The sequence below is a fragment of the Haliotis rufescens genome, unplaced genomic scaffold (genome assembly GCF_023055435.1).
Source record: "Haliotis rufescens isolate VD_foot unplaced genomic scaffold, xgHalRufe1.0.p SCAF_2, whole genome shotgun sequence".
NCBI classification, from domain to species: Eukaryota; Metazoa; Mollusca; class Gastropoda; order Lepetellida; family Haliotidae; genus Haliotis; species Haliotis rufescens.
The window spans coordinates 66,960,609-66,979,943 of record NW_025963890.1 but is presented as its reverse complement, the minus strand read 5'-3'; the positions used below and the strand labels follow the sequence as shown (position 1 = coordinate 66,979,943).

Below are 19,335 nucleotides of genomic sequence, written 5' to 3'. Positions count from 1 at the left end.
CACTCGGCACTATTCCAGCTGTAAATAATCGAGTGTTGACCAGACAATCCAATGACTGACATCATGAACATCGATCTACGCAATTGGGATACGATGACATGCATCAACCAAGTAAGTGGGCCTGATCACCTGATCCCGTTAGTCGCCTCTTACGACAAGCAAAGTCGCGTTTTACGGCAAGCAAAGGTTTCTGAAGACCTATTTTAATTCCGATCTGCCCGGGTTGTTAGCAACTGACTGTAAACGGATTAAAATTATTTATTTTTTTATAAATTATTACAAACAAAGTTGAATTTATACTCTCTTGTCTATACTGGGGGCTGCGACCGTTTGTTTATCCATTCATTTGCAAAAGGCAGCCGGACACAGAATATAACAACACAGAATATAATCTCGTTCTTATTTTGTGCAGTCCGAGTGGTATCTAAATGTGGGAAACAAATCTTCCAAATCAATAGTATTATTTGGCCTTCGTCCTCTCTTGTGACCATGGCTGTGACGGCGTCTATCGGATGCCGAAAACAGGCGCAATACCGTTGGGAACATTTCTGTTGGAAACACATTCCTCATGGTCAGCTTATTAATCCACAATTAAATTCCACAGCCCAAATGCATTGTACTACAATATCAGTTGCAATGCAGCATTGAATAACATAAAAATTGAATTTGAAGCAAGAATAAGCATTGCACTAATGATGTTGTCCGCTGGGAGTATGGTCGAATGCAACCAAACATCAGACAAACATCGTTTTTATCGTAACAAAACGTGTACTTACATGCAAGTACTTACTCTAAGTAGCTGTGGCTGTATCTTTGACTATGCAAAGATCAATAGGCTGTAACCAGTTAGGTTGAGTGGTTCCTCCTTTGTTGTGGGACAGTTCATAGTCTTTTTGACTGGTTTTTCGATTAAGTGGTGCGCACCACGGGTGTTGTTTATGATACATCATAGTCAATATTGCTAATGCTTGAGCACTAGATGGTGGTTTGGGCAATGTCTAAACACATTTCAGAACGGCATATGTGTTTCTATATAACAAAAGACCATTGGACGCTCATTGGATGCTTTGTGTTGCAATTCTCCTAATCATTTTAGTTTGACTGAAACGTATACTCGTTGTTAAAAAACAAGTTATATACATGTCAGATTCTTATACCAACATGCCCACCTTCAAAGGCTTGTCGAAAATTGCTTTCTTGGGAATATCAGTATCTTCAAATGAAGATCACTTTACAATATTTAAAAGTTCGATACTAAATCGATAAGTTTCCAGCCTCACGCAGAAGGAATTACGTAATAGTTAAAAATATTGTTTTGGACATTGGAAGATTTTGATGTCACCACCAAAGAAGGCAAAGACTGTTCTGGGGTGCCATCGTGGTGGACTATCTTCCAAAAGGCCAGACAATAAGGAGAGCATATTATGCTGCGCTTTTCAGGTAATGACGTGATGGATTAAAGACAAAGAGACATGGAAAGCTAAGAAATTTTGTGCTCTTCAATACGCAAGTGCGCAAATCAGTAATCAATCACCCCCTGGGTGTTGTTATGTTTGTGATGAAACTGAGATTCATATTTACTTGTACAGTACTATTGAGAAACCAGTTAACAATTAATGTGACTGGACAACAATCGGTCTGTTCAAATAATTCTTCCTCAGCAGGAATCGTATTGTTTAGCTATAACCATGGCAACAGCAGGCGCTTGCTTTATCTTGAATACTCCCAATGTTTACCACTGTTGTCATAAACCTGTCACCAAACATATTGATTTACTATGTTGATGTAATATTTATATTTTAAATATATTCAAACATCACATTTAACTCTGAACAAAACCTCCCATTCACGACCTCAGTTCTGCATTCCTCAGAAACTCAGCGAACTTGGTGTAGTGTGTCGAAACTTTGATTATTCTTTGTATTACTTCCATGTGGATTCCTTCAGTCACATTTTAGTTTGGACAACTGCTATCATCGTGCTGATATGATGACCAACAAAACCTTTCATCACTTTGGTCAATTGGGAATAATATACATTTGTTGTCAGATACTTTCGAGTATGGTACCAGTAACAAATACATGTATGCCGGATCTTCATTATAGAAAACACCTAGTGGGATCAACGTTTAAGATTATCGAGAAATCATCTCTGTTCTCCTGTGCCGCTGAATGTGTTTCATATGGAATATGCAAGTCCTTCAATTTTGGATTTGGGCGGAGAGTGTGCCATCTAAATGTATTTGAGGACCTCCAATATCTGGAAGGTGGAGGGAAAGAGGATTTCATTTACAGTTCAATTATGAGTTGGAACAAGGTAAGATTACACTTGAACTACTTCTTCCTTACGATGTTGTGTCTAAATGGTGATATGATATTAGTTCAACTGGTGGTAAACAAGCAGATGTTTTCCAATGACGAAGTGTCGTCAGTTTGTTCTGCTTCTCTGTTTTAGTTGTTGGGGAGTAACTTAAATAAATTTCCTGCAAAATGTGCCAGTATAAAGAAATTAATAGCACAAACTTTGTTAAATAAAAAGACTTATGCTGGTCCAATAGGTATATTGATGAATATGATCATAACGATAAAATCATTTTGTGGTTTGGAAATCTATATCAGAAATATATTTGTGTGAAAATATAGATGACTTGACATTATAGCTGGCATATGCATATTGTCATAATTTCATATATGACTGCATAATTCTTATACTTGTCATATTTTATTCTATGCCACAGACAGCACTTGGTCCTTGTCATAACATCCTGTGTGGCTACACGCAAAGATGCAGTACTAAGAGAAATGGCACCGTACAGTGCGGTATGTACGTTAAATAACGATGAGTACATATTACATAAGAACAGTAATCTGTTTCGGCTGAAACTAGACACTTAAGACCAAATTATCGTACATTGTATCATATGAAAAATAGGGTTATGATTCATAAAATAGTTTCAGTGAAAATCTAAATACGCCGACACATAAAGACATGATAGACACGCCGGCAAAGCAATGTGCATGCACTAACTGACTGCACAACGTCTTTATTAAACAGTAATTGTGCTGTTGGCTTAAGTTAAAGTCATATCGTTTCATGCTTCCTTTAGTCTGTTACCGCTCTTTAATGCAGGGGGGCGGTCGGGTAGCCTAGTGGTTAAAGCGTTCGCTCGTCACGCCGAAGACCCGGGTTCGATTCCCGACATGGGTACAATGTGTGAAGCCCATTTCTGGTGACCCCCGCCGTGATATTGCTGGAATATTGCTAAAAGCGGCGTAAAACCATACTCACTCACTCACTCACTTACTTTAATGCAGAAATCTGCCCCATGTTATCTCGTTTGGTTTCTTTACTTACAAATAACCTAACATAATCTCAGTTCTGTTTGATACTACAACACTTTTAAGCCTAATAGTTTTATGTTTTGTTTTCCACATATGTCACATAACCTTGTCGGTCCTAAAGATGTTACCAACCATTACATGCCAATGTTATGAGAACTGCGTTTCTTTTCTTTAAGGGGAGGAAATTCTGCAAAATTTGGCGAAAGATAAGCCAGCAAATGCAAGTTCTATGTGGCGACATGACATGTTCCAGCCCAGTGTTGCAGTAGACGGTGATGTTACAGCGACATGGTCATCTGGATCATGTTTTGCTGTTGACAGTGGTGATTTCTCACCCTGGTGGCAGGTTGACCTTCTGAACTCATGCGTCGTTGTGGAAGTCCGTGTCACCAGTAGAGAAGACTGTTGTCGTACGATAAACGTTTCCCTTCTCATTTGACACGAAATTGGTTAAAACAAATCTTTCGGCGCATAAAACACATTACATATAACACTTGAATATTTTCATAAAAAACTATTCATCTTTTACTGAAGTTGTTACATGTTTATTATTTGGATTATTAGATACAGTAACACCATCATAGCATTTCAAGAAAACAGCTTCACAGCTTGTGTGATATTTTGTTATGCATCTGTAACCATACATCAGCTGCTGTTGAACAGAAAACAAAAGACGGTTACCTCCCTTCAATCAACAACAAATCATATGCCCATAAAATATTATGGGTCGGACCATTTGATTTCTTTAGGGTAACCGCAGATAATAATTTTGTGTGAATAATAACTCCATCAACTTGTAATTTGTCTTCAGGGTCAATAAAATGTCTCGATCGCAATATGGCCACCCTCTTTTTTGAGAGGAAAGCCATAATCATTGACGTAAAGACATGAATATGAGAGACAGTATGCTTGTAACACTTATTTATAAATAATTATTTCAAATCTTTCATTCCAAGAGGCCATATCATGCAGGTCACTGTGCTGTATCCTTGGACAAGGTTATTAAGTCCACTTGTACTGCTGTGCTACGACTGAAACAGATGTTGCCTGTGATGGGAAATACCCTGATGCCCTTGAAAACGATTACAAGATAACAACAGTACAGGACCGATGTCAAGAAAGATATTTGTATTGTCATTAAATATCGTGCATGCCCACCACGGGCATCAATGAACGCCCCAACTCGACGACGGACAGAAGATGTGGGATTCGAGGCCATTTGTCTCGGGAGGGCCTTTAAAAACTGATCGTTGTTATAAGGGCGACCTGGTCGTGGTCTAAATTGAAGGTCAAAGTGATCCATAAGTATTCTATTGGTGTTAGATGTGGTGATTGTGCTGGTCAAGGCAAGACGTTGTTTTTGGTCTTGTGTTAGTTGCTGAACCAGGGTCCGGAGATTATGTTGCCAGAGCGGTAGCACAACAGAGTATAGAGATTGTTCGATCTAACTCCAGTGAGGTTTCCTTCCAAAAGCCCTAGGTCACAGATACCACCTTGATTTGGCTACAGATGCCACCCCAAGCTATAATGGTGCCACCTCCAAACGATCCGACATCTTGAACGCAATAACGTGATGTTCGTTCTCCTCGTCGGAGGTAGACACACATTCTTTCATCAGCCCTGAAAAGCTAGAACCTACTCTTTCCTGTGAACCTGACTCTTTCCCAGTTTCTGCACTACCGGCTTCACAGTGTTCGAGCTCATTGGTGTCGATGTTCTAGTGTCAGCATTACGTCTAGTGGTCTGTGATCTCTGATATTGTACCAACACAGTCTGCATTGGGTGTGAATGAACAATACATCGTTAGTTTTATACCCATATCTCTGTAGGCTGGCATACTGCAAGTACAGTAAAAGTACACTTCAAAATCAAGTTCCACTGACCTGGGTACTGTACCAAATGGTTTTGGTTGTGTTTGATTCTCAACCACTGGTAACAGTGTCCACATTTCTGTTTGGTAATGTTTCATTTGTCATGCTATTTATGTCCATCACCCACAAGCTAAGTAATTGAAAAGCACATTCCGACAGCACTTTTTGAGTACAAACAGTCAGGTTGACCAATTGTCTGTCAATTTGAAGAGAACTGCAAACCAGGCATTTGCTACACATAGTTTGGTAAAATATGGTCTTTTATAATATAGAAATGTTTATGGAGCTACTATTTTCATTGTTCTGTTTTAGTGTCTCTTACATCTGAACAGTTATGATGTTTTAGTGAACAAAATGGTAACATTCTTTTTATAGGCTGAATTTGAAGTGTGACGTAAAAACAAATGGTTCGCCCCTAACTGTGAAAATAATCGTGGGAACGTATTCTATAAGCTTCTGGTGTTCATTTGACATAATATTGGTGTTTCAGCTGAACGCCTTCACGACTTCGCCCTGGACGTGTATCAAGACGACCCTCTTGTCTACCCTAGTGTCAGTCCACAACTGTGTTACATGTACAATGGAGCCGTCACAGAGCGTGGCAAGACAGTTGCCATACAGTGTACTTCACCCTTGACTGGCCGTTACCTGAGGCTTACTGGAAACAAAACGATTAACAGTAATGATATTCTGCAGTTTTGTGAAGTCCAGGTCTTTGGCTTCAAGCTGTTACTATGGTACGTCTAAGCTAAAGATTTCATATCCTACTTCATTTGTGACTGTTTAAAGTAATTTAACATAAGATGGTAAGAGTCAGCTTTTTTGTCGGTCAACCATTCGGAACTTACTCATTGCGACGTAGAAGTGTTATCGTACATTATTAATTGTCAATTGAAATTGTTATTGATGTGTGATATGAGTGTATGTAGAAAGGGTAAACAAATTCGTGTCCACATTGGAGAAGATGTTTTCTTCGTTGGTGGGTTTGTTGGTTTGTTGTTTAACGCCGCACTCAGGAGCATTCTAGCTACATGACGGCGGTCTATGTAAATTATCGAGTCTGGAATAGATGATCCAGTGATTGATATCATAGGCATCGATCTACGATCACATGCATCAAACCAAGTCAGCGAGCCTGACCATCCGATCCCGTTAGTCGCCTCTTACGACAAGCATAGTCGACAAGCATGGTCGCCAGGATCTTCACGGGTTGTTTTCTTCGTCCCCACTGTGTCAAATGACTGAACGTTTCTTAAATGCTATCACCTGGCTCGACCAGACGGCAGAAGCACAGAAATAGGGGCACTGCTTGCACCTGGTTAAGGACTACAGTTGTTGATATATTTACTGTATTTCTTGCAGAATACGTCACTGTGGTTTGCCTGTTGAGAACCGTTCATTCGTACCACCAGTGATATTCCGCCAAGATGGATAAATATCTTATGGGACTTATGAGTCTCAAGTGCTTGATACTGTGTTTGTGCAATCTGAGTCATAAGACTTTAATCAACTGTAAATGTAGAATATACACTACATATGAATTTGTTAGAAATTAACTTTGCTGACTTTGATTGACTGTACTTTGTATTTCATGTAAATGGAGTGTATGTGAAGGTTTAGTTGGACCAAATGCGTGTTGTTGTCTCCTTGTACGAGGGTTGATTGATAAGTTCTGAACCTCATATAGATGACAATCTCTAGATGCGGACATTACATGATGTCAAAGAGGTGTATCCAGAAATACTTGAGTCAACTGAGCAAACTGTTTCGCTGTGACATCGTAGCAGCTTTGAAGCTGTGAAGGACCTCTACGAAACGAGGAGAAAATCCCTCCAACATTGTTGACAAAAGCGTATCAATGTGGAAGGGGATTATTTTGAAAAATAATTGATTTTAATGTCTTAAGGTCAAGTGTTTCTGTGTGAGGATCAGAACTTATCAATCAACCATCGTATGTGATACATTATTGAGTGTGTTCATCACATATGTTTGAATTGACACGTATGTCTCTTCAGTTCAGTGTGAATCTATATCATATATTAATTATAACCCAAAGGAGATCCCGAGTTTTCAATCCCGGTAACGTGATGGGTCGTGTCATCGTACCCAGATTGGTGGAATATTGACGATTGCGACCATTAACTACAAATAAACAAGGATTGTGTGCTGCTTTCACAAATCAATTTGATTAGTTGCTACTGTATTTTGACTGATCACATTGATAGAAATGTGACTCGAAATACATTTTACAATTTGACTTCCCGGAGATCCACACCATCCTTCGGAATAATATTGAAATAATTTTATCTGTTTGTATTCAACTTTTAATAACTTTTGCAGCCATTTTCCTCTAACTGTTTATCCACATTGCTTTCAAAGTTGTAAATCTGAGCTATTCATCCACCTGTTTAACACCTATTTATTAGAAATGTACACTTCCACAGTGTACTGTACAGTATCTACACAATAGGCTGTACCTTGTCTCTGTAACGTCTGACAGGAAATGGGCTGGTTGGTTGGTTTGTTGTTTAACGCCGCACCCAGCAATATTCCAGCTATATTACGGCAGTCTGTAAATAATCGAGTCTGGACCAGACAATCCAGTGATTGATATCATGAGCATCGATCCACGCAATTGGGATCGATAAGATGTGATAGGAAATGGGTCTGAGTATGCTATGCATGAAATTAGATTCTCGCCTAGCATCACATAGTTCTGCACAATGCAGCCCGCAATACATTACTTTGATAGTGACTTCAACTTTCAAATAGTCTACTTTACCGTCATGAAGAGCCCCTGATGTCTACATTTCAGAAGATTACAGGCAGTATATATTTCACAACTGCCTGTAAGTCTGTACCATTGTTACCACGCCCACCTTGTTTCATATATACCCACGCCATGCTTCCCCTGTAACTGTAGTTCCTGATTAAAATGGTATTTTCAAAACCAGTTCTTTTGAATCATTCAGTTCTTTAAGAACAACCTACCTTTCAAATCTTAATGGAAGATGGTAGTACAACTAAAGGTTTGAATAAACTAAACAAAAGACTGTGTATTGAGTGTAATGAGTTCAAATGAAATACAATGGTGCCATATTCTCTGCTGATGGTCGAACGACGGAACAGTTGCCATTGGTATGTGAAATTTTAGAAGAAACTGAACAAAAGACTGCACTGAATGCACAACAAGGAATAATTCCATTTCTCCAATATTTCCTCAACAATAAGTTCATATATTATGCAGCCACCTGCGTATTCAGGACAGACCCACTGACTATCTATTTATTTATTGTAGCGTGTAATGAATTCAAATGACGTATGCTGCAATATATTTTTCTAATGGCATTGTAATCTAATAGGTTCTCCGACTGACATTGGTATGTGATACTTAGATTGGGTTAGAGAACTGGACATAACGTTGTAAAAGGAAATTTTGCATATATATATATATATATATATATATATATATATATATATATATATATATATAGTAATAATTAAATAAGTGGAGTAAGATTGAACACAGTTATTACTATATTGTGCCTGAGAGTTAGAACTTTACTGTGCTTTATATATATTTATATATACGTAAGTAAACCCCGTTTTGCTCATAAACCATAATATCATAATCAGGACTAGGGTTTGAAACACGATCAGCTGCCTCTACGAGCAATACCTACATGTGTACCCCATAAAGAAGATATTGTCAGCTGTTCTTGAATACCCTATAGATTAAACTGACGCACTTTATCTCAGTGGGTTAGTACTATTAATCCCGCCTGCACTAGTACAAGCAACCTCGTGGACGTGTATGCAGTATTTTGACATCATAGTTACTTATCCTTCTCAGCAATCGCTGAAGCCATATATGTCTTATTCACGATATACAGTCGAATAGTTTTAATAGCATCTTGTAGACGTGTGTCTCAAAAATGACCTTGAATCCCACGGTGTAATGCTGACGGAACGGGTGTTATTTCGGGCTAATCTCCGATTCGAACCCTTGATAAGCGGATCGTGACATATCACGTCACGTCACAGAGAATTTCAACCATCAGATTAATGACACCACTATGAACGTTAATTTACCAGTGACCCAGGGATCCAGCCTTCTTCAAATATACAACTGCAAGTTCTGCAAATTTAAAGAAAACTCATCCAGTCACGTCATCTCTTCTGCATCCCCGAGAGACACCCCCCTAGAATATAAAATGGACGGTCCCTCAGACGGTTACTAACCACACACACATACAAAGCAGCAACCACAACAAACTAAACCCAAAAACCTAAAACTAAACCACCAACCACAAAGCACTCAATAATGGAACACCAACGGACTGACTAACCTCCCACGGCCATGAACTAAATACTAAATTTAAGCTAGATAAAGGCCCACATATTGCTTGCATCCAGGAAACTAAATTCTCCAAAAAATCCAAATTCACACTACCAAACTTTAACTCAGTTAGAACAGACCGAGCGCAAACCAAAACAGGTAGGGCCGCAGGAGGCCTAATAATATAATATCAGGGAATATATAAATTACGAAGAAATCAAGATTAAGGGTGATTAAGGTGAGCATCTCACCTGGGATGCTCACATCAAAGAACTCGTAACTAAGTGCAGTAAAGACCTAAATACTCTGAAATGTCTCACGGGCTCCAACTGGGGAGCCGCTAAACCAAATCTGCTATCACTATACATATCGCTAATTCGATCAAAAATAGACTACGCCTGCGCCATTTACAACACCCTAAACAATTCACTAAATAAAAAACTTAACTCCATCCAATATCAGGCCCTTAAACACATCACCCGAACTCAACAAGGTACCTCTCTCACATCACTCCAGGCTCTAACAGGAAAAATCCCACTAGAACGACGTAGGGAGCAACTTACCCTAAACTTCTGGGCAGCATCCCAATCAAACCCTCCAATCGAAAACACCCTAAAAAGCAACATCAGCCCTAAAAGCCAAGCATTAGCAAAAAAATACCCCCTCCTCACCCCAATCTCACAAAGAATTACTCATTATCTAAAAGAGCACCAACTCAATAATCATAAACAAAACACCAAACCCTCAAACGCCTTCACCCCTAAACTCCAAATACCAAAGATAGATACATCACTATCGAACATACTAAAAAAGGAAACAGATCCCAACATAGCCAAACCCACCCCACTCGCAAACATTCACGAGACTTGGCCAAATTGGTGCCACATCTACACAGACGGATTTTCAGATCCGATCTCCAAACACACAGGTTTCGGAGTACACGCCCCACAACCAAACCAACCAACCAAATCATACTGACTCCAAAACAACCAATCCATATTTACAGCCGAAATTATGGGCATGGCCACAGACCTCCATAGCCAACAAACTAAAAACCATCAAAACATCCTCATCCTAACAGATTCCCTCAGTGGCCTCAAGGCACTCCAAAATAAAAACATTAAAAACCGCCCAAAATTAATCAACAAAATACTTAAAAGGACAAGCGACCTAACTAAAGCTGGGAAAAACATACAATTTCTTTGGATCCCTGCCCATGTAGGTATGTTTGGCAACGAAAAAGCAGACCAAGCAGCTAAACTTTCCCTTAAAATCCCAAATATAAGCCTTAACCTACCAATCTCCTACCAAAGTCTGAAATCAAAAGTATCATAAAAAAAAAAATCTTAAAAAAATGGCAAACTTCCTAAGCTCAGACTGTCAAATTAGGAAAGTATTAAAGAAATCCTTAAACAAACCAAAAGTACTACACCCCTAAAAAAATAGACAGGGTCATAACAAAGCTTCAGACAGGCCATACAAAACTTAATAACCACCTTAAAAAAATTAAACGACACGCAACAGGAACCTTGCCCACACTGCACCCAACACGAAACCCCAGAACATGCTCTTATACACTGCACTCATTACCAGACACATAGAACAACTCTACAAACCACACTAAACCTACAGCAAGGACTAACTCTAGATAAAATCCTAAACCCGTTAAATAACTTTAAACCGCATTTAAAAACCATCCAACTCACTAATACACCCAAAACTACATGAACAAACAACCATACACCCAACACGGCTCCCGTAGTTTCTCCCCACCTTGGCATCCATTCCAAATCTCCAAATCTCAAAATTACAACATCAGCAACCCTTAAAGACCCATTGCGGGTTGCACAGCCCCTTTTCATTCCCTTTTTCGAACTTTACTAAATGGCCTGGCGGGCCAGTGTGCGAAATACGCTCTCAATCGGAAAGCGCACGTAAAATCTCCAATGTAAGTAAGTAAGTAAGACGGTTGCCACACGGCCATAGGATTCTTGATTCTTGTACACACGATGGCCAAACTTTAAACTATTAAAGGTTACATAGCGTAGGTTAGAATAAAAAACAAACACATTATCGCAAGAACAAAACAGAACGCAGCATGACTTCTCATGTTATCAGCATCTGGCTGTCAAATATTTACGATTGAAAGAAATCGATATCACAAAGTTAACAGAGTTCATCCGGTGGAAGACATGTCTACATAGGTGCATTTCGTGACTGTTTTGAACCTGAGGTATTAAGATAAAATACATACGGTCTGTCCGCCCGATGTTTACCTTGTACCTAATTTACATGTTTAGTAGTTAACAGTAATTCATTTTGAACTCTTGATAATTCTTTTGAAACCCATTAAAAATAACCTATTTTAATCTGTGTTGTGTTTATTTGTCAATCCAAACTAATTGATTAGATGTTCAGGACCGCCTCCGTGGTCTAGTGGTAGAGTGTCCGCGCCGAGAGCGAAAGGTCAGGAGTTCGAATCCGGTCGCGTCATACCAAAAAGACGTTAAAAAATGGTACTTGTTGTTACCCTGTCTGGCGCTCGGTATAAAGGTGCTCAAACAAAAATTGGTCGGTTCGGAGTCAGTACACTGTGTCTGAGTAGGGTATTCATGTTACACTGCGGCATGGTATCTCAGTGGGCTTGCACTATAAATCGGCATCAGTCCGGACCAGTACAACTAGCCACACACACGTGCATGCACGTCGCCATATAAGTGTAATAATGTTCAACCGTCGTTAAACCCCGTTTCACCTCACTCTCTGTTCAGAAAATTTTGCCTAACAGGTTTCCTTTTTTCTGACAGATGGATCTGACTGTTTAGCCATAACAATGGCAAGGCAACTACAGTTGCAGGCTTTGTCTTGAGTTCTCCCAATGTTTACCACTGTTGTGGTGGACCTGTCACAATGCATTATTTATTTACTATATTGACATTCGAAGTATTGATTATCAGTAAACTAAGTATCAAGTGGACTCTAAACAATACCGATGCAATGATTTGGAAAAAAAACATCATTGACGTCTCCAGTTAAAGACTTACCTTTCTTTATACATTGTGTCGAAGCTTTGATGTATATTTCATGAAGACAGTTTTTCAAGTGTTGGATATAGTCTTAACTATATGCAATATATTCTCATTGATGATTCCTGTGTATACGCAGTGGAAGAGGTGAACCATAAGTGCAGCGTTTTTGAATATGTTCTTGTTAATTCCTTCATCACATTTTGGACAACCACTGTCAAGGTGTTTATATTGAAATCATGTTCTTTCATCACTTTAGGCAATTGGAAGTCGTGTACATTTGTTGTCAGATACTTTCGAGTATGGTTCCAGTAACAAATACATGTATGCCGGCGCTGCATGATGGAAAACACCTAGTGGGATCAACGTTTAAGATTATCGAGAAATCATCTCTGTTCTCCTGTGCCGCTGAATGTGTTTCATATGGAATATGCAAGTCCTTCAATTTTGGATTTGGGCGGAGAGTGTGCCATCTAAATGTATTTGAGGACCTCCAATATCTGGAAGATAGAGGGAAAGAGGATTTCATTTACAGTTCAATTATGAGTTGGAACAAGGTAAGATTACACTGGAACTACTTCTTCCTTACGATGTTGTGTCTAAATGGTGATATGATATTAGTTCAACTGGTGGTAAACAAGCAGATGTTTTCCAATGATGAAGTGTCGTCAGTTTGTTCTGCTTCTCTGTTTTAGTTGTTGGGGAGTAACTTAAATAAATTTCCTGCAAAATGTGCCAGTATAAAGAAATTAATAGCACAAACTTTGTTAAAAGAGTGTTTTTTAAATAAAAAGACTTATGCTGGTCCAATAGGTATATTGATGAATGTGATCATAGCGATAAAATCATTTTGTGGTTTGGAAATCTATATCAGAAATATATTTGTGTGAAAATGTAGATGACTTGACATTATAGCTGGCATATGCATATTTTCATAATTTCATATATGACTGCATAATTCTTAAACTTGTCATATTTTATTCTATGCCACAGACAGCACTTGGTCCTTGTCATGACATCCTGTGTGGCTACACGCAAAGATGCAGTACTAAGAGAAATGGCACCGTTCAGTGCGGTATGTACATTTAATAACGATGAGTACATATAACATAAGAACAGTAATCTGTTTCGGCTGAAACTAGACACCTAAAACCATATTATCCAACATTGTATCATATGAAAAATAGGGTTATGATTCATAAAATAGTTTCAGTGAAAATCTAAATACGCCGACACATAAAGACATGATAGACACGCCGGCAAAGCAATGTGCATGCAGTAACTGACCGCACAACGTCTTTATTAAACAGTAATTGTGCTTTTGGCTTAAGTTAAAGTCATATCGTTTCATGCTTCCTTCAGTCTGTTACCGCTCTTTAATGCAGAAATCTGCCCCATGTTATCTAGTTTGGTTTTTCTACTTACAAATAAGCCAACATAATCTCAGTTCTGTTTGATACTACAACACTTTTAAGCCTAATAGTTTTATGTTTTGTTTTCAACCTATGTCACATAACCATGTCGGTCCTAAAGATGTTACCGACCATTACATACCAATGTTATGAGAACTGCGTTTCTTTTCTTTAAGGGGAGGAAATTCTGCAAAATTTGGCTAAAGATAAGCCAGCAAATGCAAGTTCAGTGTGGCGACATGACATGTTCCAGCCCAGTGTTGCAGTAGACGGTGATGTTACAGCGACATGGTCATCTGGATCATGTTTTGCTGTTGACAGTGGAGATTTCTCACCCTGGTGGCAGGTTGACCTTCTGGACTCATGCGTCGTTGTGGAAGTCCGTGTAACCAGTAGAGAAGACTGTTGTCGTACGATAAACGTTTCCCTTCTCATTTGACACGATATTTGTTTAAAAAAATTCTTTGGACGCATAAAACACATTACATATAACACTTGAATATTTTCATAAAAAACTATTCATCTTTTACTGAAGTTGTAACATGTTTATTATTTGGATTATTAGATACAGTAACACCATGTGTGATCTTTTGTTATGCATCTGTAACCATACATCAGCTGCTGTTGAACAGAAAACAAAAGACAGTTACCCTTCTTCAATCAACAACATATCATATGTCCATAAAATATTATGGGTCGGACCATTTGATTTCTTTAGGATAACCACAGATAATAATTTTGTGTGAAATAAAAACTCCATCAACTTGTAATTTGTTTTCCAGTGTCAATAAAATGTCTCGACCCTCGTTTTTGAGAGCAAAGCAATAATCTTTGACGTAAAGACATGAATATGAGAGACAGCATGCTTGTAACACTTATTTATAAATGATTATTTCAAATCTTTCATTCCAAGAGGCAATATCATGTAGGTCACTGTGTTGTATCCTTGGACAAGGTTATTGACTCCACTTGTACTGCTGTGCTACGACTGAAACACATGTTGCCTGTGATGGGAAATAATCTGATGCCCTTGAAAACGATTACAAGATAACAACAGTACAGGACCGATGTCAAGAAAGATATTTGTATTGTCATTAAATATCGTGCATGCCCACCACGGGCATCAATGAACGCCCCAACTCGACGACGGACAGAAGATGTGGGATTCGAGGCCATTTGTCTCGGGAGGGCCTTTGATAACTGATCGTTGTTATAAGGGCGACCTGGTCGTGGTCTAAATTGAAGGTCAAGGTGATCCACAAGTATTCTATTGGTGTTAGATGTGGTGATTGTGCTAGTCAAGGCAAGACGTTGTTTTTGGTCTTGTGTTACTTTTTGAACTAGGGTCCGGAGATTATGTTGCCAGAGCGGTAGCACAACAGAGTATAGAGTTTGTTCAATCTAACTCCAGTGAGGTTTCCTTCCAAAAGCCCTAGGTCACAGATACCACCTTGATTTGGCTACAGATGTCACCCCAAGCTATAATGGTGCCACCTCCAAACGATCCGACATCTTTAACGCAATAATGTGATGTTCGTTCTCCTCGTCGGAGGTAGACACACATTCTTCCCTGAAAAGCTGGAACCTACTCTCTCCTGTGAACCTGACTCTTTGCCAGTTTCTGCTCTACCGGCGTCACCGTGTTCGAGCTCATTGATGTCGATGTTCTAGTGTCAGCGTTACGTCTAGGGTCTGTGAGCTCTGATATTGTACCGACACAGTCTGCATTGGGTGTGAATGAACAATACATCGTTAGTTTTATACCCACATCTCTTTGTAGGCTAGTATACTGAAAGTACAGTAAAAGTTCACTTCAAAATCGAGTTCCACTGACCTGGGTACTGTACCAAATGGTTTTGGTTGTGTTTGGGCGATGGATTCTCAACCATTGGTAACAGTGTCCAAGTTTCTGTTTGGTAACGTTTCATTTGTCATGCTATTTATGTCCATCACCCACAATCTTAGTAATTGAAAAGCACATTCCGACAGCACTTTTTGAGTACAAACATGTCAGGTTGACCAATGTTCTGTCAATTTGAAGAGAACTGCAAACCAGACATTTGCTACACATAGTTTGGTAAAATATGGTCTTTTATAATATAGAAATGTTTCATAAAGCTACTATTTTCATTGTTCTGTTTTCGTTTCTCCTACATCTGAACAGTTGTGATGTTTTAGTGAACAAAATGGTAAAATTCTTTTTATAGGCTGAATTTGAAGTGTGACGTAAAAACAAATGTTTTGCTGTTGACATTGGTGATTCTCACCCTGGTGGCAGGTGGACTTTCTGGACACATTTGTCGTTGTGGAAGTCCGTGTCACCAGTAGAGAAGACTGTTGTCGTGAGATAAACGTTTCATTTTACACGATATTTGTTTTACTTTCAGTTTCCTTTGATGGACAAAACACATTATGTATTAACATATATTCATAAAAACTATTCACCTTTTATTGAAGTTGTAACATGTTTATCATTTGTCTGTCCATTGTGTTGTGACAGTATTATCCCTTTGTTGTCAACACCTACCTATGTAATCCCACTCATGTATGCAATTGTTGGTACTGTTAATCCTCTTCCGTTAATGCCCCACCTACTATATATAACTATGTCCCTCTTTCAGTCTTGTTTGACAACGGTTTAAGGATCTATACCGAAACGTCGCTTTTTACTTTTTTGGTTATCCATAAAATTGTGTCTACCTTGTCATCCGTCAACTTCTCAGTAATGCCTATCATACAATTTAACATTCATTTTATAGACTGAATTTAAAGTGTGACGTAAAAACAAATGGTTCGCCCCTAACTGTGAAAATAATCGTGGGAACATATTCTATAAGCTTCTTGTGTTCATTTGACATACTATTGGTGTTTCAGCTGAACGACTTCACGACTTTGCTCTCGACGTGTATCAAGACGACCCTCTTGTCTACCCTAGTGTCAGTCCACAACTGTGTTACATGTACAATGGAGCCGTCAGAGAGCGTGGCAAGACAATTGCCATACAGTGTACTTCACCCTTGACTGGCCGTTACCTGAGGCTTACTGGAAACAAAACGATTAACAGTAATGATATTCTGCAGTTTTGTGAAGTCCAGGTCTTTGGCTTCAAGCTGTTACAATGGTACGTCTAACCTAAAGATTTCATATTTTATTTCATTTGTGACTGTTTAAAGTAATTTACATAAGATGGTAAGAGTCAGCATTTTTGTCGGTCAACCAATCGGAACTTACTCACCGCGACGTAGAAGTGTTATCGTACATTATTAATTGTCAATGGAAATTGTTATTGATGTGTGATATGAGTGTATTTAGAAAGGGTAAACAAATTCGTGTCCACATGAGAGAAGATGTTTTCTTCGTTGCTTGGTTTGTTGGTTTGTTGTTTAACGCCGCACCCAGCATTATTCCAGCTATATGACGGCGGTCTGTGTAAATAATCGAGTCTGGACCAGATAATCCAGTGATTGATATCATTGGCATCGATCTATGATGACATGCATCAAACCAAGTCAGCGAGCCTGACAATCCGATCCCGTTAGTTGCCTCTTACGACAAGCATAGTCGCCTTTTATGGCAAACACTGGTTGCTGAAGACCTATTCTACCCCGGATTTCACGGGTTGTTTTCTTCGTCCCCACTGTGTCAAATGACTGAACGTTTGTTAAATGCTATCACCTGGCTCGACCAAACGGCAGAAGCACAGAAATAGGGGCACTGCTTGCACCTGGTAAAGGTCTACAGTTGTTGATATATTTACTGTATTTCTTGCAGAATACGTCACTGTGGTTTGCCTGTTGAGAACCGTTCATTCGTACCACCAGTGATATTCCGCCAAGATGGATATATGGGACTTATGGGTCTAAAATGCTTGATACTGTGTTTGTGCAATCAGAGTCATTGGACGTGGTGTGTTCAAACTCGACAGATGAATTTGTTAGAAAGTAACTTTGCTGACTTTGATTGACTGTACTTTGTATTTCATGTAAATGGAGTGTATGTGAAGCTTTAGTTGGACCAAATGCGTGTTGTTGTCTCCTTGTACGAGGGTTGATTGTTAAGTTCTGAGCCTCATTTAGAAGACAATCTCTAGCTACGGTCATTACATGATGTCAAAAAGGTGTATCCAGAAATACTTGAGTCAACTGAGCAAACTGTTTCACTGTGACATCGTAGCAGCTTTGAAGCTGTGAAGGACCTCTACGAAACGAGGAGAAAATCCCTCCAACATTGTTGACAAAAGCGTATCAATGTGGAAGGGAATTATTTTGAAAAATAATTGATTTTAATGTCTTTAGGTCAAGTGTTTCTGTGTGAGGATCAGAACTTATCAATCAACCGTCGTATGTGATACATTATTGAGTTTGTTCATCACATATGTTTGAATTGACACGTATGTCTCTTCAGTTCAGTGTGAATCTATATCATGAATTAATTATAACCCCAAGGAGATCCCGAGTTTTCAGTCCCGGTAACGTGATGGGTCGTGTCATCGTACCCAGATTGGTGGAATATTGACGATTGCGGCCATTAACTACAAAATAACAAGGATTGTATGCTGCTTTCACAAATCAATTTGATTAGATGCTACTGTATTTTGACTGATCACATTGATAGAAATGTGACTCGAAATACATTTTACAATTTGAGCATCGATCCACGCAATTGGGATCGATAACATGTGACAGGAAATGGGTCGGAGTAAGCTATGCATGAAATTAGATTCTCGCCTAGCATCACATAGTTATGCACAATGCAGCCCCCTGTACATTACTTTGATAGTGACTTCAACTTTCAAATAGTCTACTTTACCGTTATGAAGAGCCTTTGATGTCTACATTTCAGAATATTACAGGTAGTACATATTTCACAACTGCCTGTAAGTTTGTACCATTGTTACCACGCCCACCTTGTTTCATATATATCCACGCCATGCTTCCCCTGTAACTGTAGTTCCTGATTAAAATGCTATTTTCAAACCCGTTCTTTGAATCATTCAGTTCTTTAAGAACAACCTACCTTTCAAATCTTAATGGAAGATGGTAGTACAACTAAAGGTTTGAATAAACTAAACAAAAGACTGTGTATTGAGTGTAATGAGTTCAAATGAAATACAATGGTGCCATATTCTCTGCTGATGGTCAAACGACGGGACAGTTGTCATTGGTATGTGAAACTTTAGAAGAAACTGAACAAAGAAACTGTACTGAAAGCACAACAAAGACTAATTCCATTTCTCCTATTGTCTCCTCAACAATAAGTTCATATATTATGCAGCCACCTGCGTATTCAGGATAGACCCACTGACTATCTATTTATTTATTGTAGCGTGTAATGAATTCAAATGAC

General features: G+C 38.9%; 1 protein-coding gene across 1 annotated transcript; it reads left to right on the top strand.

The window, feature by feature from the left end:
* The first annotated feature begins 12,717 nt into the window (after positions 1-12,717).
* LOC124134578 lies at positions 12,718-18,947 on the top strand. The gene is made up of 5 exons (XM_046499484.2): positions 12,718-13,134; positions 13,571-13,652; positions 14,166-14,399; positions 16,864-17,110; positions 17,761-18,947. Coding segments are annotated over exons 1-5 (882 nt in total). The 5' UTR covers positions 12,718-12,816; the 3' UTR covers positions 17,762-18,947.
* The last annotated feature ends 388 nt before the right edge of the window (positions 18,948-19,335 follow it).

What these genes read in the sequence shown, in the direction of transcription:
- LOC124134578 (XM_046499484.2), top strand. Translation starts at nt 12,817, where the DNA reads ATGTTCTTTCATCACTTTAGGCAATTGGAAGTCGTGTACATTTGTTGT. An exon ending in AAATGGCACCGTTCAGTGCG is followed by an intron (nt 13,653 to 14,165) that starts GTATGTACATTT and finishes CTTTTCTTTAAG; the next exon opens with GGGAGGAAATTCTGCAAAAT. An exon ending in CAGTAGAGAAGACTGTTGTC is followed by an intron (nt 14,400 to 16,863) that starts GTACGATAAACG and finishes TTGGTGTTTCAG; the next exon opens with CTGAACGACTTCACGACTTT.